This window comes from Sceloporus undulatus, chromosome 2 (assembly GCF_019175285.1).
Source record: "Sceloporus undulatus isolate JIND9_A2432 ecotype Alabama chromosome 2, SceUnd_v1.1, whole genome shotgun sequence".
NCBI classification, from domain to species: Eukaryota; Metazoa; Chordata; class Lepidosauria; order Squamata; family Phrynosomatidae; genus Sceloporus; species Sceloporus undulatus.
In genome coordinates, this window is record NC_056523.1 from 81,427,844 (window position 1) to 81,451,568 (window position 23,725).

Here is a 23,725-nt window from a genome sequence, read left to right on the forward strand (position 1 = left end):
CTTACGAAGGCTTTTCGGGTTACGAAAGCCTTCGTAAGCCGAAAACCCATAGGCGCTAATGGGGAAAAAGCCGCGGCTCTGCCGCGGCTCCATTTAAAATAGCGCTGGAGTTTTTTCGTAACCCGAAAAAACTTTCGTAACCCGAAACAATAAATCCCTATGGGATTTTTTCGTATCCCGAAAAATTCGTAACCTGGGTATTTCGTATCCCGAGGTACCACTGTATTGTATAAAAAGAATCTACATGCCTTAGATGTGGTCTGGATCTGGCCGATACACAACAGAGAAAAATAAAAAAATAAAACCAAGACAACGGGTTTCCTGGACTGGTCGAAAGATATTTGGACTGCCCAGAAATGCTCATTAACATCCTTCTCTCACTTTTTCAGAAGGGTTATTTTGGGGTAGCCTATCTCAAGATCAAACTGCATGTGTTAAACATGTAGCAAGCAACTGATCCCCTCATCCTTTTTACTTAAAAATAAGTACACAGAGCCTTGATCTACATTGGGACTGCTGTGCACTGGTAGGCAAGGTGTAAGCTTTCCCTCCCACTAATCAATTTTTGTCCTAACTTCTCACACTCCCCCCCCCCCCCACCCCCCCCACCTAGAGACTAAAATAGAAAAAAAAAGCCCCAGGCCTTTTTTTTTTTTTAAATAACTCCTGCACATGAGTGGGTTTAAAAAATCAAGTAGATAGGGTACAGGGGAGAATTTCCTATTTCTGTACACAGTGGACCTGATCTACAGAGGCACATACTTTTAAACATTTTTAAAGGGGGGGAAAAAAGAGAAGAGTCACTTATATGCTAAGGATTTATCCAGACCTTGGAGAAGATTTTTGGACTACAGTTTCCAGAATCCTCTGGCAGCATGACTAGCTGGTTGCAGGGATTGTGGGAGGTGGTAACCAAAAAGTGACTTTTCTAAGTAGTCCAACATGATGTTCCTGCTGGAATTCGAGTCCTTATGTAAGGCATAAATATATCTGACACGGTAGGCTTACAATACATTAGCTAATCTTCACCATGCTAATGGATTCATTCATGGCTAATAGTTAACTTCATCTTTAGTTATCATTTGGTAGATTAGTGTAGAAGTGTCCATTTATATCTCTTCTGGGTAGAATGACAGTCAGCTTGACTTCATAATTAGGAAGGTTCATATTGTAAGGAAAATCCCTTGTCTTTATATGTGTATTTTCTCCCCTCTAGAGCTGCCAGCTTTCTGAGTCTTCTGCTGCAGCTGCTGTGCCTCTTCTTTCCCAGGCACCAGGGTCTCCGGCACAAAGTCAACCAGCTGGACAAGAGGCTCCTGAACTCCTTCCAGCTGTGCCTCCTTGCACCCACTCTCTTTGCTCCAGGTGCAGTTCCCTCTCACCCAATGACCAAGATGATGAAAATGGACAGATAGATGTCGCCAAGAGGCCCTTCGTAGTACTGACGCGGTTAAGCCAGGAGATCGTGGAAAGCTCACTAGTCTCCAGTATAATTGTATCTCCAGGGAAGAGCCAGCCTTTTGCAAGGTCAAATGAAAACCCTTCCTCACCAGCAGAGAGCAGTTCCAGTGACACACCACTGAGTCTAGGAGAGGACACAACAGTTACCTTAAGTCCCACTTTTCCACAAAAACCTTTGGGCATGTGGCCCCTGACATCTCAAAGACTGTTTGCAAGAAACCTCTCAAAGCCTAAAGATGAACATTTCCAAAGTTGCTCAGAAAAAGCCTCCCTTGTGGATTGCTTGGAAACCCTAGATAAAGTGCCTCAGAAGCGTAGCATTTTGGATCCCTCTAGCCATCAAGATTCTGAGCTTGAACATCAGTTTGAGTCCGGTAAGAAGAAGACATGTTTTTCTAGTGAGTCTGTGCAAAAGATTGACACATATGAAAGCACTCCACCAGTTAACTCACTTCATATGACTAATGAGGTGAGTCAAAAAGAAGAAGAAGAAGAAAAAGACACAGTGCACTATTACTGGGGTGTTCCCTTCTGCCCTAAAGGCATAGATCCTAACAAATATACCCAAGTCATCCTGTGCCAGCTTGAGGTTTACCAAAAAAGCCTGAAGCAGGCTCAGCGGCAGCTCCTGCAGAAGGCAGCCTTTGGGGAGCCTGTGGTTCCTAATTCATGTTCCCTGAGGCGAAGTGAACATGGGAAGGAACAGGAAGTTTTTAGCAGAAGGGAAGGTACAGATGAGCAAGAAGAAGATGATATTGATGAGAAAAAAGAGCCAGAGAATGTTGCGTGGCATCTGTCTCCAACGAATGAAGAGCTGAGCAAAAATCCAGAGGAGAAAATGAGGCAGGGGAGAAATCCTGAGTGTGAAGAAGAAACAGCAAGTGGTTCTTGTCAGGTAAATTTGCTCTGCTCTTATCTGCTGTTTAAATCTGAAGAAAGACTGGCATGGGAAATGGCCTTATTTCATGTTGTGGATTTGGCCTACACTATGGGTGCACAGAAGGCAGATGGGATGCAAATTTCTGTGTGATTCTTAGTAGATTGGCAAAGAGTTCTGACTCCCAGATTTCTAGCAATAGCAACAAGTCTCCTTTTCCCCTGCTTTGCTAAATAAGGTAGCTAAAACAAAATATGTGGAAGAAAAAACAGGACTAGTACGGTTTAATTGGTGAAGAGCTATGAAATCTACTAAAGCTTGGAAAAGTTGCTTTTTTGGACTACAGCTTCCTGAATCACCAGCCATCTTGAGGGATTCTGGCAGTTGTAATCCAAAAAGAAACTTTTCCCCATGCTCTAGCATCTAGGCAGCAGTGGCTGGTTTTCATATCTAATTTTAATTTTGTGTGGACATAGGCTGAGATGTAACAGGGAGGCTTTTATACTGCAAATTGTGGCTTATGCCAAAAAACCCCCCCTCAGTTCTCCTTGTTTTAATTGTTTTTAAATCTGTCATTTTTATCATCTGCCACATAACCACTAGGTGCCGCTGTGTGTCTCATTTCGAGAGCCAGAGGCAGCTCTCGGTCATTGCTGCTGTTTTAAACAGATTGCTAGTCAGATGAAGTATTTATTGCTGCTGTATTTTAGGTTTATGTCAGCCTTTTCCAACCCTCATTTTTCATAATGACTTCACTGCTAGATCATTGTATAACTTTATCTTCTCTCAGACTGAGGCTCAACCTTGTTGTTACTGTTTTCAAGTGTATTTGATTGTTTACCCTGGTGATGGAAAGATACTTAACTTGTTTTGTGATATTTATATTCTGTCTTGTAATATTGAACACTCTGAGGCAAAACTGTCATGTCTGCATTTTCTTTGAGAAACAAAAGTGCAGTGCAGCCTGTGCTTCAGGTCTCAGAGTCTTGAAACTAGAGAGGCTATATTTAAACACACCTTAAAGGTGACCTGTGAAGGAGAATGTGTTGGACCTGTGCCCTGGATTTTGTTGGTTGGTCCTTTTCGCGTGTGTCTCATTTATGATAAGTGAAGATGACCAGGCCAGACTTGTATCAAAGCTGTTTTTGTCTGCTTGCCTTTCTCAGAAATTCAAGCCTTATTTAACCTGGAAGATTTTGTGGCAGGTGAAATGCTGATGAAAATCTAGGAAACCCCAAGGGGTCTAGTAGTGCTGGTGGCTGAGAAAAGAGACTTGCTATAGCACCTGCTAGGATTTAATGTTAATCCCTAATGAATTCCTGGAAGAATTCCTTAGAAAGGTTCAGCAGCAGCCTTCTTTCTCCTTCCTTGAAAAATGTGAGCTTCTAGTGCACAAGTATCAAGCAGTCTTCCAGCAAAAATGGGGAGTAATAGACTTGACATTTAAAATGGCTCTAGGGCTATGAGAAACAAATGGAGTTGTTGGGGCAACCTGAAAACACAATTAAAATGTAAAAAGCTCAAGTTCTAACTCATAAATATGCACTAAAGCACTGTAAAGGAAGGGCTTCAGCCTACCAGGTGATTCTTAATACCCCTTTTCTTTCTTCCACCTGTAATAGAACATGGAGCTGATGGCAGGTAATTCAAAGGCCACTTCCCCATGTTTTAAGCCTCATTTGAGCACTGCATTTTCCTTTGCCATAATTACCTACCATTGTTCCGGCACCGTTTGTGTTGACAGTAGTAGAAGCCCTAAAGCATTTAAGGTGCCAAAGTGCCTCCTTAGTACAGACTGCTGCTTCCTTCTTTTCCCCCTCCTCAACTTAGCTGCCTGCCTTCCTGAGCCACTTGTTGGATCTGTAATATGGGTGTACCAGTCCTAGTTTAGGATGTGAAATCTGTGTCATGTTTTTCCTGGTGGTTTGAGTTGCTGCCAAGCCCACTTGACTGGGCCCCATGCATCTGCTGAACTGCAGAGGTATTAACAAAGCCAGTAACTACAGTTTCCTTCAGGTCTTCCCTAGTGCTTCCTTGTTCAGTCCTGTTTCAGTGAAATGAATCTGCAACAGTCACAGTGTCTGAGCAACCGCTGCAAACTCTCTCCACTGTTCTTCAAGAAGGGAATATGTGCCTCTACTGTCTGTTTAGATGAACATTTGTCATGATTCATTGTCTAGAATTAGACTGAAATGAAATGTTATGGCAGATGTACCGTACAGAACACAGGGTAGGTATGTATGTCTCCTTTCTCATACCTTTTAAATGTAGGGAAATGTTCAGCACATGTGAATTTCCCCATCCCTCTTCTACTTCATTGGCTGCGTCTAGTAGCAGACAAGGACGATACATTAGGGCAACTGTGTTGTGGGCAGGGCCTGTAGTTTGGCTACCCACAGTTTCAGTCTTTCCCTGTTGAAATGTTTCTTGTCCTTTCCTTTGAGGCATTAAAACTACATTGAGGTGCACTGTGTACTGAACAGGTGGATAGAATCAAAATGCTAGGAATTATCCCTCAGGGCAGGGAAGATGGCTTCAGATTTGTTTCTTCTCCAAGGTGTGACACTATTCATTGACTTGTACATTTCAGTGATTTTTGCTTGCTCTTTGTGGTCTGAGCATTTACTGTGTAGTGCATTCTGGTTCCCTTGCTCTCTGCTTGTTCAGTGCAGTAGTATGGAAGTTCACAATTTGTATTCTTCTATTCAAGTCATTTTGGGTTTTTAGTTATGGAAAGTCCGGGAGGGGGGGGGAAACAGGTTTTGGATTCCCCAGGTTTTCTGTTGCTATGGGATGACATGCATGAGTCTACAGATTTGCTGATTCTAAGAGCCTTAGTACATGCCTGAAGAAGAAGAGCCCTCCCTCCAGTCCATCTGCCTTGGTCCAGGCCTCAAAGCGAGAGAAGAATGCTGGACCTGATCCCCTCCACCCCACCATTCCCTTCTCCTTTTGTGTCGTGCCTTTTTAGATTGTAAGGCTGAGGGCAGAAACAGTCTTTTATCCCCTCTGTTGTAAGCCACCCAGATTCCCAGTGATTGGGTGGCATATAAATAAATCCTATTATTATTATTATTATTCTGTGCCTGACTCAAGACAGATTATTCTGGCGGCACTGCTATCTTTTGCGTTTGGCTAATGTATTTTAAGAGTAGGGGAAAGAGAAGGAGAACTACTGCATGAAGGAAAAAATGAGAGGATATAAGAGGAGCAAACAAAAAATGTAGAGAACATGTGAGAGAGTGGTCACTTTTTATTTTTTTAGTTACCTTTAGGGCCTCTGGAGTTGATTCTCAAAGAGTTGCTTCAGTTGCAGCTTTTATAGTAAAATAAGCAATGTGAGTATTGCTTATTTAATTCCTCAGTGACTTTCATTGAATTGTAATGATAATCCATTTCCAAGTGCTATGATCGTTTTAATTCTGACACAGACCTAGTTTACAATTGGTGTGCTCAGTTATAAGCCCCTGAGTTCTCAGATCATTTTGTGACATTATGGGTCCCCTCCCCCCTATTTATGTTCCAGCTAAGGACAACATTGCAAGCCAATATATGTGGACAGTGGTTCTGTTTCTGACAGATTTTTTCTTAGTTTGGCTTTGACAAGATGAATGTGTTTGGATTTAATCCTTTGAGCTAAATGCTTTCTGGGGACCTTAACTACCTTCACCACCTGGTTCACACAACACAGTGTGCCACAACTCTTTTTGTGGCATAGTGTGTCTAGATAAGGGTTGGTATGCTGATTCTGCCATACACTGGAAGGTTAGTCAAGATTTCTTCTTCTGGTTTCTTCAGCTATTTAATGATTCTGTGGCCAAATAACCCCAGGTTTGAGTATAGAGATAATGGATACATTATTATTTTCTTTCTGCTTAGGCTTCCCAAGTGTTATTTGCAGAAGATGTGCTTGAAGAAAGAGAACCCATGCAGATTACACAGAGGTAAGTAGGTATATTTCAGTGTAATTGATCTTGGGAGGTACAAACCTGCTGACAAAACCTGGTCATTGAGGCCTCACCTGTTTCTTTGGAAGCTGTAGCATGGGCATTGTTGTCTATTACAGCGCTATATAAATAAAGGTTAATAATAATAATATACACATGGCTGTTGTCTACTGCAAGTTATGTTGTGTTGAAGTATGATAATAGGGAGAACATTCTTGTTTACACAGTTATCAAATGCTGTGTATGACTCTGGTCCTTTATTGAATCTTCTCTTTTGAGGTCATGGCAATACAGTATTCTTTCATTACCTTTAGATATATCTTCCAGTAAAGGAATATAACCACCAGCAAAGTGCCTCAGTCTTTAAAATGTAAAGTCAAAAGTAGCTTAAGCCTGAGGGCAGGGAACCGTCTAATTAAAAATATTGTATGTACAGCGCTGTGTAAATTTACAGTGCTTTATAAATAAAGGTTAATAATAATAATAATAATAATAATAATAATAATAATAATAGCTTGCTACAGTACTTGCCCTAATAAACTGACAATTTAATTTGATGTGACACCACAAAGCCATCAGCTGGGAGTAGTGAAAAGATGAGTTGTTATAACTTGTAGAGTCTCAGTGGGTGTACACACAGCATGGTGGAACAGTGTTTAATATATATATATATATATATATATATATATATATATATATATATATTTGAAGACATAAGAACAGAAGACCAAGAAAACGCTTCCTAATATCGACAGTAACTTTGTCTCCTTGAGAGAGCAAACAATGTTCCAGGAAATCCAGTTCAAGTATGAGCAAGTGGCACGGTTAGTTGGGAAGTTCCAAACCTTGTTTTCTTGAGATGATTAAATGACAGGATTGGGAGACTGCTGTTGTTGGCTTTTCACATTTGGGTGCCTGCTGCCTTCTTTGGCAAGGCCTAGTACTCTGGCAGTTTCAGGGATATCTCCTGAGAGGTCTGGTTCCTTAAAGCTTCCCAAAGCAGGAGTGAAATATGCTGGTTTGGATGGCTAGCAGTGGAAATCAGGAAATGGTAGGAGATGGGACAGATGCAGGAAGATTCATGAATAATTTTCCAGGAAAGTTTCAATAATTGCAGTGTAGACACAAGCAAAAGTTATTTGATTCTCAAGTTAGCTTTCTCAGGTTTTATCATTAAAATGCTCTTGGCATGAGGTCACTGGTGTTTCTCTGTCTGATGTCTTCTCATTGAACTAACAGCCAGTAGCAAAGGTGTGGGCAGCTACAGCGAGACTGAATTTTGACCAATATAGCTGGTTGTAGTTGTGTGTGTTTCAACTCCAAATTGTCCAAAATACAAGCCAGAAGTAACCAGAAGAGTGTGCACCACTGTGTAAAAAAAATTATTCGTTTTTAGCCAATTTTCTTATTTCAAAGGACAATTTGGGGGCTGGATATGGAACCTTTATTTCTCAGCATAATTCCAGGCAGAGTTTTGACCGATTTAAGAGTGAGATTTTGTCTCCCAAATGGGAGAGGTGGAAGGATGTGGGAGCCGCAAATAAAAGGTTTTGTGCCAGTTGAGGTCTGTGAGCAACACTTTTGCTACCCCTGTATTAGCTGGTGCTTGATCAGAAAAGATCTTCTGACTCCAACTCAGTGACAGCATTCATGGAAACAGCCAGTCTTTCTGGTGCAAGGCTTTTACATTGAATGCTTCTTCCATTTCCCCCTTAGACTGTGGGTGATAGTCTGTGGGTAATGGCAGCTAAAAAGGCCAATGCAATTTTAGGCTGCATCAATAAAAGTATAGTGTCTAGATCAAGAGAAGTAATAGTGCCACTCTATTCTGCTTTAGTCAGGCCCCACCTGGAATATTGTGTCCAGTTCTGGGCACCACAATTCAAAAAGGATGTGGAGAAACTGGAGCGTTTCCAAAGGAGGGCAACTAAAATGGTGAAGAGTCTGGAAACCATGCCCTATGAGGAACAACTTAGGGAGCTGGGGATGTTTAGCCTGGAAAAGAGAAGGTTAAGAGGTGATATGATAGCCCTGTTTAAATACTTAAAGGGATGCCATATGGAGGAGGGAGTAAGCTGGTTTACTCCTGCTCCAGAGAACAGGACCCGGATTAATGGATGCAAGCTACAGGAAAAGAGATCCCACCTCAGCATTAGGAGGAATTTCCTGACAGTAAGGGCTGTTCGACAGTGGAACAATCTCCCTCGGAGTGTAGAGGAGTCTCCCTCCTTGGAGGTCTTTAAACAGAAGCTTGATGGCTATCTGTCAGGGATGCTTTGACTGAGTGTTCCTGCATGGCAGGGGGTTGGACTGAATGGCCCTTGTGGTCTCTTCCAACTCTATGATTCTATTAGCTGCTGTTTACATTTTTCAATAGGGTTGATGGTCCACTTGCCAAACTATAGCTCTAGGAACATCCAATGCGGTCAGCAGTTGCCCTCATTGGGCTGCTAGGATCAAGATTGACCATTACGTGCTGTGACATGTAACTTCATCAGACAGCACATCTGCTTTAAGATGACAGTGGCTACAGTTTTCTCATTTTTGTGCACATTAAGTGTTGCCATCTGGCAGCTGGCAGCTGGCTCTGTAGAGCCCTGTGCTGGGCAATGCGCAAACACCCTGATCAGTGGGTTTTAGATGCTATTCAATTCTTACACTGCTAGAATGATTTTGAAAGCAGCTTTAGCAAAAGATACCTCCCTCCCCCACTTTCTGTGGGCCACTCAGCATTGTTGTTTCCTATGTTGTGCAAAGTACATTAGATTGAGATTTTAATAAATGATTATATGCTTTGTTACTAGGAGATAGTTGGTGTAGCAAGCAATGCGGGTTGACTTCAAATTGATTAGCCCATTTTATAAATGTCATAGCAAATTGTTTACCATGAGGCCTTTTGAAGTGAGTCTTGATGGTTTACACAGAGTAAGCTGTGTTTGGCTTGGGCTCATAACAAATGCTTTGAGATGGTTTATTTAGAGAGAGAATGAGAGAAGTCACTTGTGGTTTCCCATCAGGATTTTCTTATTTATCATAAATCCATGGTGGCTGTTCCTGACTCTCTGAGGCTCATGGCTGAGTTTAATAAATCTTCCCTTTTGTCAGTATGGGGATTTGTGCTTTTCAAGTGTATACTTGCATACTTGATCAATCCAGTGGAAGAACCACACTGAACTCTAAGGGTGACAGGATGATGTCACATGGCACAGCCTGTTATCTTCTTGTGATGCAGGAAAGTTATGTTTTGCAAAGAAAATGGCGACACTGGAAGGTCAGAATAAGAGGAGCCAGACACAGTTAAATGCTGCATGAAGGAGATGCTCTGTTCATGTTGGCAGGATTTTACTGTAGGGAAGCTTTAAGTTGTGTCAGATTCCTGCTGCTTTAGAGAGCTGTGTGCAATGATGAAATGGGGAATAAAATTTTTTAGCAGTAAGGATAGGAGAAAAAAGAGTTTGGTATCAAATACATCTCCACCCCTTCCCATTCCAAGGAGTTCCTCACTAGGGATTGGACTGTTCTGTTACCTCCTGTACTCTTATGCCCAGCAACAAAAAGCATTTGCAGTACTAAATAGAAATTCCTATTTCTCTTGTATGACACAGTGGCCCTATATTTTACTATTAGAAAGTGTCTCTAGAGAAGAAGAGCTTCTCTGTGGTTCCATTGTTTTGGGAGAACTCTTTTGAACCTGTGCCTTCCTTTTCTAGCTTTCTCTGCTCACCTTCTTGGATAGCCAGCACTCCCAGGACTGTATCTGACTTTCACAGGCCTGCATGCTGTGACATTGGTTTATTATGTTGTTTGTGTTTTGACAGCATTTCTGCCTTGACCCCCCTGGACAGTAAGAGAAGCCCAGAAGACATTTCCACAGAGAATCGTGCTGAGGAAGAGATCACCATTTGCCCTGGTACGGAGACCTGTTACAGTTCACTCACAGTCTTGAGTCAGGAAGGTCAAATCCTTCTCTGGCAAGCAGGGTTGTATTTACTTGTGGGATTTTACATTCTGAAGTTCCATATATCTGAGATGGATGAGATCAGTGCCTAGGAGAAGCCTTAGAAAACACAAAGTTCTACCTGCTCCCTTGCACTCTAGTTTTTGTGTTTCTTGTCTCAGCCATAAGACGGCAATCTGCTGAACTTCAAACACCTTTCACTTGGGCAGTAGTGCTGATGACTCCCTTGAAAAGCAGTGGGACTTTATGTTCCCTTCCATGGCTTCCTTGAAGCGTCCTAAAAGGAGGCTACTAGCATGCGGGCACGACTGCTCCACTTTCTGTTCCTTTTTTCTTTCCTGACACCAGACTAAGCACAAGAATGAGCATCACCTGCCAAATTGCTTTGTTTTGTCCTAATACCACTTATGTAAGTATTTTATGTCAGTCTTTATTTCTTAGGGACAAGAAATCTTGAACTTGTGCTTCAGAAATTGAATGAAACCTTTCTTCCTCCCAGTTCTGGTTGAGCAAATGAACTTCCCTCTCTACCTTCTACAACAAGGTGTTTGCAGAAGTGAAGCTTCAATGAGCTGCTAATTTGGACTGTCCAGGGCGTCAAACCCAGCTCTGACAGAAGGGTTACTTAATAGGAAATCAGTGGTCCCTACCTGCTGGTTCTTTGATGACAATCCTGAACAATGTATGCTTTTTCCCCTCAGTTCAAAGCAAATCAGTCATACAACAGTGCTTATAAATCCATCTGCCTTAAACATACATTTTTGAAATCATGCTAGGGTGAAAGGAATTTTCTTATATTCAGTAAGCAAGAAAATTGTTCAAGGTTAAATTGTTCTCTTCCAAACCAATCTGATTTTGAAATTTATTTTTCTAAAGCAAGCTTTTTTCCCCCCACTGTCACATCTCATTCAAGAATAGGTTTAATTGTGAGGTACTCTGCAGGAGGCTAGATGAGGTTTTTATTGTTGGTAATAATTGAGGGGTGGTGTTCTAAGGATACAAAGAAAAGGCAAGCTGTAGAGCAAAGCAATAGGTGTGTGGCCTTTCTCTTGAGTGGGAGATCTTGGCTCTTGCAGCGTGCTGTTCGCCAGCAAAAACCTAACCAGATATGCAGCCTACACACCCTATTGATTTGTGTTCCCCATTAAGCTGAAGACCATCAGTGGCATTATCCACACATTTCTTCACTATAGCTTTAAACTTCTACCCCAGCTATGTTGTTGCACATTGTCTGCTAACATTTGTGACAAGTCTAAAAAATGTTTAGAAACTGTGAAGACACTGTAAAGTAAATGGGGTAAGTTTTATCAGCTAGTGTGGAATGTGCTGCGGGGTTGAAGGGGGCTTGGGAGAATCAGGAGGGGCTGGGCTGCTGCTAACATGGGAGACTTCTATTGCAGAGACCCAACCGAGTCCATCGCAAGCTATTGAGCCCGAGAGCAGAGAAATCCATTCATCCAGTAAAGATGTCTCTCTGCAGGTAAGCAAATCCCTAAGGGATAACAGCCAGTGAAGCGTCTGGAATGCAGAGTCTCGTTTCCTGCCTGTCTTCTAAAATGAGCTGCCTTGCAAACAATATAGCCTGGTAGGAAATGTTCGTCTAGGAATGTGTGTGTATGTATGTGCTGTCATTGGGTCTTCCTCTTAACCCCCCCCCCACTTTTGTCAAGAGTTCTTCCTAGTAATTTCTGTTGCGCTGTCTCTGCAGCCATGGACTTGGCACCTTTTGTTAGCTGAAAAGATTGCTGTTCACTTCTCACATTTGTCGTCTTGTGCACAACACCTATCAGTGTGTTCTACTTGGGAGGTGGTGTGAGCTGAAGGACCCCACTCGACCCTGCTTGGAAAAGGAGTTAGCTGCTTGTCCCCAAGACACACATCTCTGACTAAACAAAGGAGTTATAAGCATGTTGGCAAAGCTGTGACTTCACAGTGTGATTAAATTTCTGTCATTGGTTCTTTACTGCCCTCTGAGGGAGGAGGAGGCATGCATGCTTACCCAAGAAGGGAGAGGACTGAACCTCACATGTTTTGGCACTGTTCTGAATGTGACTGTTTTGGAATTGCCACTACACCTCTGTGAGCTGGCCAAATACTCAGAGTCTTGATTTACCAGCCATAGATGCTTCTGTAGAGTAATCCAGAGAAAGACTTCCCATGATTACCTCCAAATGAATACAGTGGTACCTCGGGTTACGAAATTAATTCGTTCCGCCGCCGCTTTCGTAACCCGAAAAGCCTTCGCAAGCCGAAAACCCATAGGTGCGAATGGGGAAAAGCCGCGATTTCGTGTGAAATAGCGCCGAAAAGCACCAAAATTTTCTTCGTAACCCGAAATAACCTTCGTAACCCGGAACAGTTATTTCCTATGGGATTTTTTCGTATCCCGGAAATTTCGTAACGTGGGTATTTCGTATCCCGGGGTACCACTGTACTGTTACCTGTTTTGCCTTCCTGTATCATCATACCTGTTCTGTAGTCACCATGCAGCTGTCACAACAGGGACATCTGACTTCAGCTGCTGTTTGCAGTAAAGACACCTATTTAGGTTGCAGTTTAAGGGGAAAGGCAGTATCAAAGGGATTTCCAAGGACTGTTCTGACAGGGTACATGAGTACAGCTGGATTGAAGAAAGCTTGATAAGACGATCCATATGTAAAAAGCCAGTTCTGACTGTACAGGGTATCTCTTTGCATTAGGGTGACTATTACATGTAAGAGCAGTTTTACATTGACACAGTTATCTTAATAAACCTGATTTATTCTCTTAATGGTACATTTCAGGCCATTGATCTAATAGAACAGTACAACCATTGGTTAGCTGAGTTCTCACAGCTTATGCTACGTCTGCATGGTGATTATAAAAATGGAAAGGTCTTCTGACATAGTCAGAACAATGAGATGGTCTCTTACATTTTTATGAATGGTTGGGGAGGACATTTGTCTTAAAATAGGGGGAGTGTGTCCGTTAGTGCTTTTGGACCTCTCAGCAGCATTCAGTACCATCGACCATGGTGTCCTCCTGGAATGCCTGGTGGATTTGGGAATGGGAGGCACTGTGCTTCAGTGATTCCAGTCCTATCTCTCTGGCAAGTTCCAGATGATGGTGCTTGGGGATAGCTGATCTTAAAAAAAAAAAATTGTTGTATAGCATACCACAAGGTGCCATTCTGTCCCCAATGCCATTTACCAGCTACAAGGCAGGGTGGCTTCAGATATAGCTTCAGCTAAGGATAGTGTGTCTCCTCTGAATGAAGCCTGGAGGAGGTAATGGGCAGGATTGGGGGGGTGGATTAAGCTGAATCCAGATAAGACAGAGGTATTTACTGTAAAAGGTCCTAACCTGGGTTTGGAGGTGTGTCACCCAGTTCTGGATCGGGTTATACTCCCCGTGAAGGGCTGTGTTAGCAGCTTGGGGGTGCTTCTGAATCTTTTGCTCCAAATGACAGCTCAGATAGATGCAGCGGCCATGAGTAATTACTATCAGCTTCATTTGTTACACCAGCTGCACCCCTACCTAGAACTGGAGAGCCTAAAGATGGTAGTGCACACGCTGATAATCTCAAGGCTATACTTCTACCATCCACTGTATATTGGGCTACCTCTGTACCAAGTTCGGAAACTTCAGTTAGTTCAAAGTACAGGCAGCTAGATTGATTATTGGGATATCCAGGAGTGATCATATTACACCAACATTAAAATCACTCCGCTGTCTGCCAGTTAGTTTCAAGGCAAAGTACAAAGTGTTGGTTATTACCTTTAAAGCCCTACATGGTTTGGGTCCAGGTTATCTACAGGATTGCATCCTCCCATATAATCTCAGGATCACCCAACCAGTGGGTTATGCTGTCTGGAGTAATCTGGGAATTGTAATCTAAAAAAATAACATTTGCAAGCTCTGGCTGTAACATGGATGAGCAAAGAGACTGGAATGGTGTAGTAGAGCTTGACCCTCAGCTCTTTAGACAAAGAAGAGAAGTATTTTGTCTTGCATGGCTCAGTGGCTAATGGGATGTAAGTCATGCAGCAGCCTGCTTGATTTCCTGTTCAGCAAATGTTGTCCACACTAATGCTGCCTCTGCTGCTGTCCCATGGGTGTAAGGGGCCCTGTTTGAGTAGAGAAAGCCTCGGTCGCTCAGGGCATCTCTTCTTGCAAACATTGTGGGATGGTGCTGCTTTCCCCTTTGTTGGGTGGACAGTCAGTCATGCAGCTGAGGCTTCTCTTAGCTACGGTATTCTCTCAGGGCTTGTCAAAAATCATTCAAGAGGAGGGGGCTGACAAGCGTTGCTACACAATGCTGCATTTACATTTACAATGAGTTATTTACTGTGGGAATGTAAGCAGTTCATTTGGACACCTAGTATTTGCAAAAGATGTGATCGACAATGCTGTATAAAGTGGAAATGGGAAGGAGTACAGAGAGAGAGAGCTCTTCACATCTGTGGATGTGTCATCTTATTAGGATAACACCAATTTGATCAGAAAATCTTCAACTTTAGCATGTCTCATTCTATGCTTGGTACAGTGGTGCCTCGGGTTACGAAATTAATTCGTTCCGTGGCACCGTTCGTAACCCGAAAAGCCTTCGTAAGCCGAATTGCCATAGGCGCTAATGGGGAAAAGCCGCGATTCCGTGCGAAAAAGCCGAAAAAAGCACCAAAAGTTTTTTCGTAACCCGAAAAAACATTCGTAACCCGGAACAATGTTTTCCTATGGGATTTTTTCGTATCCCGAAAATTTCGTAACCTGGGTATTTCGTATCCCGAGGTACCACTGTATGTCTTCATGACACACCACAGCATAATGGCACTTAACAAGATGTAGCAGTGCCAAGATGTGAAATACCCAGGAAGATTGGTTGTTGTTGTAGTAGTAGTAGCTGCCGTGTAGCTGAGCAGTTGCAGAATTCTCAGCCTGATTCTTCCCCTGTGGACTTGGATCTGTGCAGAAAAAGATTTCATGTATGATTTTGCATGCAAAATTTTTGTTGGTTCCTGCAATTTGGACTGATCACTTATCAGTGGGGAATTTGGCACATTAGAGATTGGTCCTTTTAAAAAACAACCAATCATACACCCACCCACCCACACATAGAAGCAGTTTTCAATCAGTCAATGAAATTCCTCACACAGAATTGGGTTCTTACTTGACAATGTAGATTCTATAATGAAGCTGCTAAGCAACAGGCCTACATAATGGAGACCACTCATAAAACAAAACATGAGGCATGCCTAAGCAGTCAGTCAAGCTACCTCTGGTGATGATTTGCTTGGAACGGCACATTTATAAGAACACAAATGCCTTTGTATAAGAGTATGTCTCCTTGTCTCACCCCAATAAAACCACTCATTTTAGATTATTTCCATAGGTTCCATTTAGCTAGTTTAATGTTAAAAAAGACATTTTAATGCTTTTGGCAAATCTTCTTTGCTTTCAGTGTTTAGAAACCTTTTGAGTAGACTGACACTAGGTAGAAGCTAGTATTAAGATGGCAGTAGTCAGCCTTTGCCGTTTACAAATATGAATAAGGCAGAGCCTCTATATTTCAGCAGGAGAAGTGCGCAGTGACTTGGAAACTCTGCAGGAGATAAGAAATGGGTGAGCTTAATGACATGCAGATAATAGTGCTTAACTTGATTCCACAAAAAGCTAAGAGAGAACTTGGATGGGTGTTTTTTTCATCCCACGTCCCTGCCATAGACCTAGGGCCGATCTTTTTGAATCAACATGTTTCTCGCACACAAACTAAGAAGACATAGGGTGGTTTTTAATACATATTGGACATTAACACAAAGGACCTGCTTATCGCTGCCATATATTTATGAAGTGAGATGGATATTGTTTAGATCTGAAGTAAGGAGGCAGGTCAAGTCTCCCAGCTTGCCAGGAAACTCACTGAGTGGCCTTGGATAAATTCCTCAGTGTGACCTATATACTAAGCTATTTACTAACCTACCAGTGACCCACATATTAAGCCTAAGCTCTTTGGATATAAAGGTCTGGGTAGATGGAAGTGTGTAGTCAACAAAAAGAGAAACAGGAGTACCTGGAACCTCCTTGAAAGCAGTGCCTTCTTTCTTACTTCAGGATCCTTTCCAACATTTTCAACTATGATTGGACACAGTTATAGTAGAATCATAGAATAACAGAGTTGAGTAGATAAATCTTTCAGTGGTTCTTACTCATGAAACCTTAGAAATAATATCCCTATTTAGAGTCATATAGTTCTGATTGCCAGCTGTTAAGGACAAACAGCTCTTACCTGTTTGCCTTGACCAGTAGCTAGCCAGATGCCCATGAGAAGCTCATAGACTGCTGAACTGGGCATTTGACAAAGACATAGAAAGCCTTGCTGGATCAAGCTGAGGGCTTATCTGTTGCACACATGATTTGTCAGACCTTTCCAGGAAGCTCACATACAGAGCATGAAGGCAGCAGCTTTCCTTCATCATTTGTCCCCTGGCAATTGGGCTGAATTCTGGAAAGGAAGAGGCACTAGGGATCACATGGCAAACATATGATGGATAATGGAGAGCACCATGGAATTCCAGAAGAAAGGAGCCCTGGTGGCACAGTGGTTAAATGCCTGTACTGCAGCAATTCACTCGAAACCACAAGGTTGCAAGTTCAAGACCAGCAAAAGGGCCCAAGCTCGATTCAGGCTTGCATCCTTCGGAGGTCGCTAAAATGAGTACCCAGACTGTTGGGGGCAAATTAGCTTACTTGCTAATTAGCTTACTTGCTGTTCACCGCTATGATCTTTGGAATAGCGGTATATAAATAAAAAACAACAACAACAAAACAACAAAATCTGTATGTGCTTTGTAGACTACAGCAAAGCCTTTGACTGCCTAGATCATGAAAAGATATTGCTTGCACTGAAAGGAATGGGAGTTGCCACAACATCTGATTGTCCTGATGCAAAACCTATACTCGGGACAAGAGGCTGCCATCAGAACAGAATATGGAGAAACAGAATGGTTCTCACTTGGCAAAGGGCTCAGGCAAGGCTGCATTCTATCACCCTATTCGTTCAACCTATATTCAGAAAATATCGTACACAGAACAGGCTTGGACTCAGAGGAAGGAGAAATGAAAACAGGAGGAAGTAACATTTAACCTAAGATACACAGATGACACAATACAATTAGCAGGAACAAAGACTGGAGCAATTGCTTAAGATGTTGAGGTAGGAGAATGCCAAGTTTGGATTAATGCTGAACATTAAAAACAAAAACAAAAATAATGACATAGAAGATCTGCAAGAATTCATCCTAGCCAATAATAAAAAAAATTGTCTAGGATGAATTCTAGAAAATAGTCAAAGAGGTCCCATACCTTGGTTCGAATATTGATCAGATCAGAAACTGCTGTCAAGAAATCAGAAGACAAGAATTGGGAAGGGCAGCTATGAAAGAATTAGACAAGAGCATAACATGTAAAGACATTACTCTGAACACTAAAGTGAGAATCATCCAATCCGTTCTATTCCATCATATACGGATGTGAGAGCTGGACAGTTTAAAAAGCTGATAGGAAGAGAATCAACTCCTTTGAGACGCGGTGCTGGAGAAAAGTACTGAGAATACCATGGATGACCAAGAAGACAAACAGTTGGGCTCTAGAACAGATCAAGCCTGAACTCTCTCTGGAAGAGAAGATGACTAAATTGAGGCTGTCATACTTTGGTTACATCAAGAAGAAGAAAATTAATCATTAGAAAAGGCAATGATGCTAGGAAAGGTGGCATCACTAGGGAGGTGCAGACTGCACCAGGTGACACCATAAGGGTGTGTGTGTCACCACGGCTCCCCAAATATCTGCCTTTAAACAGAAATAGGCTGTGGTGTTCTCCGCCATCCCTCCAAAATACTGAAGACATGGTGTGAGTGGGATGAGGCTCAGTGGGAAAAGGGAGGAAAAAGGAGAGGCCCCAGGTTTTAAAATAATTTTTTAATTTACTTTTTTTAATTTAAAAAAATATTTTAATTAAAAAAAAATCACACCACACTAGATTTTACTTAGATTTGTGTGCATGATGTTGTTTGTTAAAAGTATAATTTTAATTTTGCTAATTGTTGTCACCACTCTTACCATTACATTCAGCGATATATAGGAATTATGATTTATGAGTAACATTAGTGCAAAAAACATTTCTAAGGATTCTGTATGGTGTGGTATGGGAGGAGGTCCAATCTTTTAAAATTATTTGATTCTTTCAGCTAGAATGGTCGTAAACTTTTATAATCGTGTTCAATGCGAAATAGGCCTATATTTGGGGGCAATCCAATTCTTTTCTTCCTTAGGTATTAAAGTTATATTCGCCTCTTTCCATGATTTGGGAATACCTTCTGTTAATATATATTAAAGACTTTTTCAAGGGGTTCTAATATTCACTTTCAAAGATTTTGTAGAAATATAATGGATATCCATCAGGACCAGGAGCTTTACCTGCTTTACCTTTCCTCCCTTTCCTGATTGCTTCTCTTATTTCATCTTCGTGATGTTTGATTCAATTTCTCTTTGATTTTTTTCCATGTTGATTCTTTCTATTTTCCCTATATATTCTTCTAAATTTTCCTGTTTTCTTTGCTCCTATCTTGTTTTCCTATATAAATTTGGTAGTATCTATAAATATTTCCCTGATTTAAATTGTTCCGTTATTACCTTTTGATTTTCACTTAATGCTATGATTGGTCTTTCTTCTCTCTCTTTTTTAAACTTATATGCTAAAATTTCCCTGCCTTATTTCCATATCAAACTGTCTTTGTTTTGTACATTTTTTTTAACAATTTCCTCTGTCATTTTTATATTAAGTCGATTGTTCAAAACTCTTATCTCTCTATCTATTTTATTATTCTTCGGGTCCTCTTTTTTTTTTTTGCTTTCTTGTATTTTTCTGAATTATTTTATCTCATTTTATCCCTTTTTCTTTTTTTTCCACTTTTTTCTTTATCAATGGCCCTTATTGCTGCCTTAGCTTCATCCCAAACAATTTTCATATTAGTGTCTTTTCCAAATTTTCCTAAAAATAAATTTATTTTTCCCTAATTTCTTTTTCTGTCCTTTTTCTTTTAATAACGATTCATCTAATCTCCATCTATCATCACTTCTTTTCTCAATACTCCAAGTAGAGTTGGTTATGATCCGAATTTTTATTTACTTTATCTTTGTTTCTTTAATATTCCCTACCAATTCTCATGAGATGTGACATATCTATCCTCGATGCAGACCTATGTGGGTTTGAGTAGAAAGTATAATCTTTTGTTTTCCCATTTTATATCTCCATACCTATACATAATGAAAAGTTTCTACCATTCAAAAAAAGTTTCAGGCAATTACCCCTGTTTTTCCATTATTTTTTTGTTGATAATCTATCTAATTGCGGGGTCTATCACCCCGTTCCCATCCCATCAGAATATACGTTTCATAATTTAAACTCTTTTTTCTTTAGACAATTTCTTATAAAATTAGCCTTTTTTTTCGTTGGGCCGTATATTTCTACAACCAATGTCTTTTCCCCATCTATAACCACTTCTATCCCAATATATCTTCCCTCACTATCATTCCATCTTTTCTAATACAGATGATTTATTTTTTATGTATATTGCTACACCATTCTTTTTTTTTCATGTCTGATGAGATAACTGCTTCACCTAACTTCGGATTTTTCAGATATTTCACATCTTTCTTTTGATTCTAGTTTCTTGTATACTACAAATGTCCCATCTCTGTTTCTCTAATTCATGGAAAATTCTCTTCTGCTTATATCCAGGTTCATCCTTCACATCATGAAAGGAATTTCTTTTTCTATATTTGTGTTCTCTTTGTTTTCTCACTTTCCTCTTTTCCCAGTTTCTTTCTACTATCACAGTCTAGGATTTTCTCTCAAAATTCTTGTCCTCCTCCCACTCCAGATCTATTCCTCCAACTGCTCCCAACAAATTTCTTTCTTCTCCACTTCGTTTTTCTTCAGGGTCTCTCAATCCTTCTTCCTTATCTTCGTGGTTTTCATTTCATCTTCATCTTGTTCTTTTTTTTTTTTCTTCTTGTTCTTTCTCTTTCATCAATTGCATCTCTTTAACATCCTATTCCTCATTCTCCTTAAACCAGCTATTGTAGAAGATCTTAGCCTTCTCCCAGAGTGTCAATTTTATAAAATCTTTGTCCCCATGTAAACGATACCCCTCTATGGTTCCCATTTGTACTTACATTTATGATTTGTAACATCCTTGTCAGTGTGGCGTAATCCCTTCTCTTAAGTAATATCTCACCCGGGACATCTTTAAAGATTTTTATCTCCACCCGTTTATTGTAATATTTTTTACATAGCTTTCCTGTATGATTCTGTCTTTGATTCTCTCCCTGGTGAAGTACAACAGCTATGTCCCTTGGTAGATCTCGGTTCTTTGCCGCTGCAGAATTAATTCTAACGATCTTATCGTGTCCAGGTCTAAATATTCTGGTGTACAGTTGACCAATTTTGCCAAAACGGTACAATTTTATCATAAAGGTCTTATTATACCTTTCTTCGGTCTTTTAAGTCCCTCATTCTATTCAAATCTTTTCATGTGCTTGTGACAGTACTAGTTCCTGTGTCACTCTTTCAAGTTCCTCCGTTTTAACCTCCAACTTACTCGTCTTCTTTTTTAACTTCTTTCACGTCCTCTGAAAGTCCTTTCATTGCTTCTTTCAACTCCTCCATATCTCTTTTAAAAATCTTGCCTTAATTCCTCTCTCAAGTCTTTAATCTCTTGACGTATATTTAATTCAATTTTTTGTATGGCTTCCAATATTTTCAAATTTCAGTCCATTGATTTCAATTCTATAGAGGGTCTTCTCGTCTGACTTTGTTTTATTTCTGCTTGTTGCACCATTTTCCTTTCTTTCTCTTCTCACTTGCTCTTGTTACTTGTTCTTTCTATTTTTTCATTTGACAGTCGTTGTTATATGTCCTCCTGACCACAGGCGTCGCTCTTTTATCTGTGTTTCTTCAGTTCTGTTCTCCTTTGCAGTCATTGTTGTGGTCTCCGACACAGCGTTGCTCTTTTATTGTGTTCTTCAGTTCTGTTCTCTTGCAGTCATGTTGTGTGTCCTCCTGACCACAGGCGTCGCTCTTTTATCTGTTGTTTCTTCGTTGTTCTCCTTGCAGTATTGTTGTGTGTCCTCCTGACCACAGGGTCGCTCTTTTATCGTTGTTTCTTCAATTCTGCTCTCCTTTGCAGTCGTTGTTGTGTGTCTCCTGACCACAGGCTCCTCTTTTTCTGTTGTTTCTTCAATTCTGTTCTCCTTTGCAATATCCCTCCCAACCACTCGGCGTCACTCTGCTCTTCCGGCTTTCCCTAATCTTAACCTCCTCTATTTCTCTGGCTTCCTCTCTTTGGCCTGTTACAGACTGCCAAAATAAAGCTGCTTAGGGTCTCTTTGGAGGTATGCTGTTTAAATGATGCATGCACCCTAAGAATCTGGAAGCTGCACCAAAGCTGCACTCCAGTGCTAGGAATGCAGTGTTGGCTTCGGTGCAACCTCCGGACTCTTAGGACCCATGCTTCATTTAAATAGCATACCTCCAAAGGACCCAAAGCACGTTTATTTTGGCAGTCTGTAACAGGCCTTTGTTATCTATCTGCTATGCGACTTCCCTTTGGTCACTTCCTGCCCTTACACGTGGTTCCCGACCTTGAAAACAAAGAGCCACACAAAAACCCATTTCCCACAGCCAATTTCAATTGTTTTTAACAAGTCCAGAGTCTCTTATTTCTCTGTATCCTCTCTCAATCTTATAGTTCTTCACCTGTCGTCTTCTTGTCCTCGTCTGCCACCGTCTGCTTCTCGTCCTTGTCCGCCTCTATCTGCTTCTCATCCTCGTACAGTGTCCTCTATTTCTGTTCTTGTCCGGCGTCTTTAACCACTCCTTCTCAAATCAGTGTCAACTTTCTCCTCTCCTTGGGTATCTCTACTTCTTCATCTATTCCCAGACCTCCTAACTATATCTCGCTTCTGCTTTTCTCAGCTTCTCCTCCCTTTCTTGCACCTGCCGTTGTTAGTTTGTCCTCCAAAAAGAAATTCTTTGTTCAGCCGGGCACTTTCCGTCCGTTCTGTAAGCATTCGTTAATGAATCCCAGGTATTAAAGCTTACAAACTAGCTCTGCACGGAACTCTCTTCTGTCAAATGAATTTTATAGAGTCCTCTGATAAAGGCTTTTGTTGAGGATCTGTCTCTGGGAAGCAGCAGCTTTTTCAAGAGACTCTTATGTCTTCCCCCTTTAAAAGTCCGGCACAGCAAGGCTTGGCTTTACCCGTTTGCGGTTGCGGTCTGCCCTTGTCCTCCAGTTACAGTGCCCAGATCTTCCGATCCTAGGATCCGATCTGGGCAACAATCCCTGTCTTCAGGATCCCGTGAGCCCACCTGCATCCCCCTTAACGAGGGGATCGATTTAACCCCACTAATACTACAAACGGCACAGCTTCTCACCGCTACTGAGAGTTGCTGTTAACGCTCCGCCATCTTTACCGGAAGTCTGTTCAGTCCGTATTTTAATGTTTAGTCATGGGATGGGATTGGCATTGTAATTTTAATGTTTGTAATTTTATATTGTTTTTAGCTGATGCTTTAATTGTTTTATGCATAAGTTTTTAGAATTGTTATTGTGAGCCCCTTGGGTCCCTTCTGGGAAAAAGGCGGATAGAAATAAAATAAATAAAATAAAAATTCTCCGTCGAGAGCTCTGGTTCCACAATACTACAAATCTCAGGATTCCTAGCACTGAGCCAGGGCAGTTAAAGCAGTCTCCAAACTGGATTATTTCTGTAGTTGTTTTGCACCTTGGAGTAAAAGACTAGAAATATATTACTGGTCAGCAGGTTTAGCACTTGGATAGTAAACTGCCAAGAATACCAGATGCTGCACTATATTTCAGAGGAAGAAACTGGCAAAACAACCTCTGACTATTCCCTGCCTTAAAAAAAAACCACATGAAATTCATGGGTCACCATAGTCAGCAGACAAGTTGAGTTGTTGCTGTTGTTGCTGCTTTTAGCATTGTTGTTAACTCGCCCTCAAGTCGCTTCAATTCACTGCGACCTGAGGATTAGACATCTCCAAGCCCCCCCCCCCCGTGCTCAACCTCTCTGCTGAAGTTGTGCAGGCCCAGGCCTCTGTCCTCCTGATCAAGTCTAACCATCTGGATGCGGTCTTCCTCAGTGGTGTCACTGGGATTGGCATCACATGGTGCAGTCACAGGTGTTTATCAGACGAGCTCTTAAAGAGGTACTATTCCAGTGTGACTCCTCTAGCTGCTCTGTTGCATGCTGGGATTGGCAGTTTTAAGGAGGGGGTATTTAGAATTCTCAGGCAGAGAAGTTCAGCTCCTTAAAACTGCCCAATCCCAGCATGCAACAGGAGGCTGCTAGAGGAGTCACACTGGAATAGTACCTCTTTAAGAGCATAGTGTGATAAACATCACAGTGTCACCCCCCCTG

General features: G+C 41.3%; 1 protein-coding gene across 5 annotated transcripts in view; it reads left to right on the plus strand.

The window, feature by feature from the left end:
* Nucleotides 1-23,725, plus strand: part of UIMC1 (ubiquitin interaction motif containing 1) — a 158,255-nt gene that overhangs the window by 78,691 nt on the left and 55,839 nt on the right. For all 5 annotated transcript variants that reach the window (XM_042448381.1, XM_042448385.1, XM_042448384.1 and 2 more), the window contains 4 exons: nt 1,217-2,356; nt 6,218-6,282; nt 10,104-10,195; nt 11,644-11,723. In XM_042448381.1, coding sequence (XP_042304315.1) covers nt 1,217-2,356; nt 6,218-6,282; nt 10,104-10,195; nt 11,644-11,723 — 1,377 coding nt within the window. The remainder of the gene's footprint in view (nt 1-1,216; nt 2,357-6,217; nt 6,283-10,103; nt 10,196-11,643; nt 11,724-23,725) is intronic.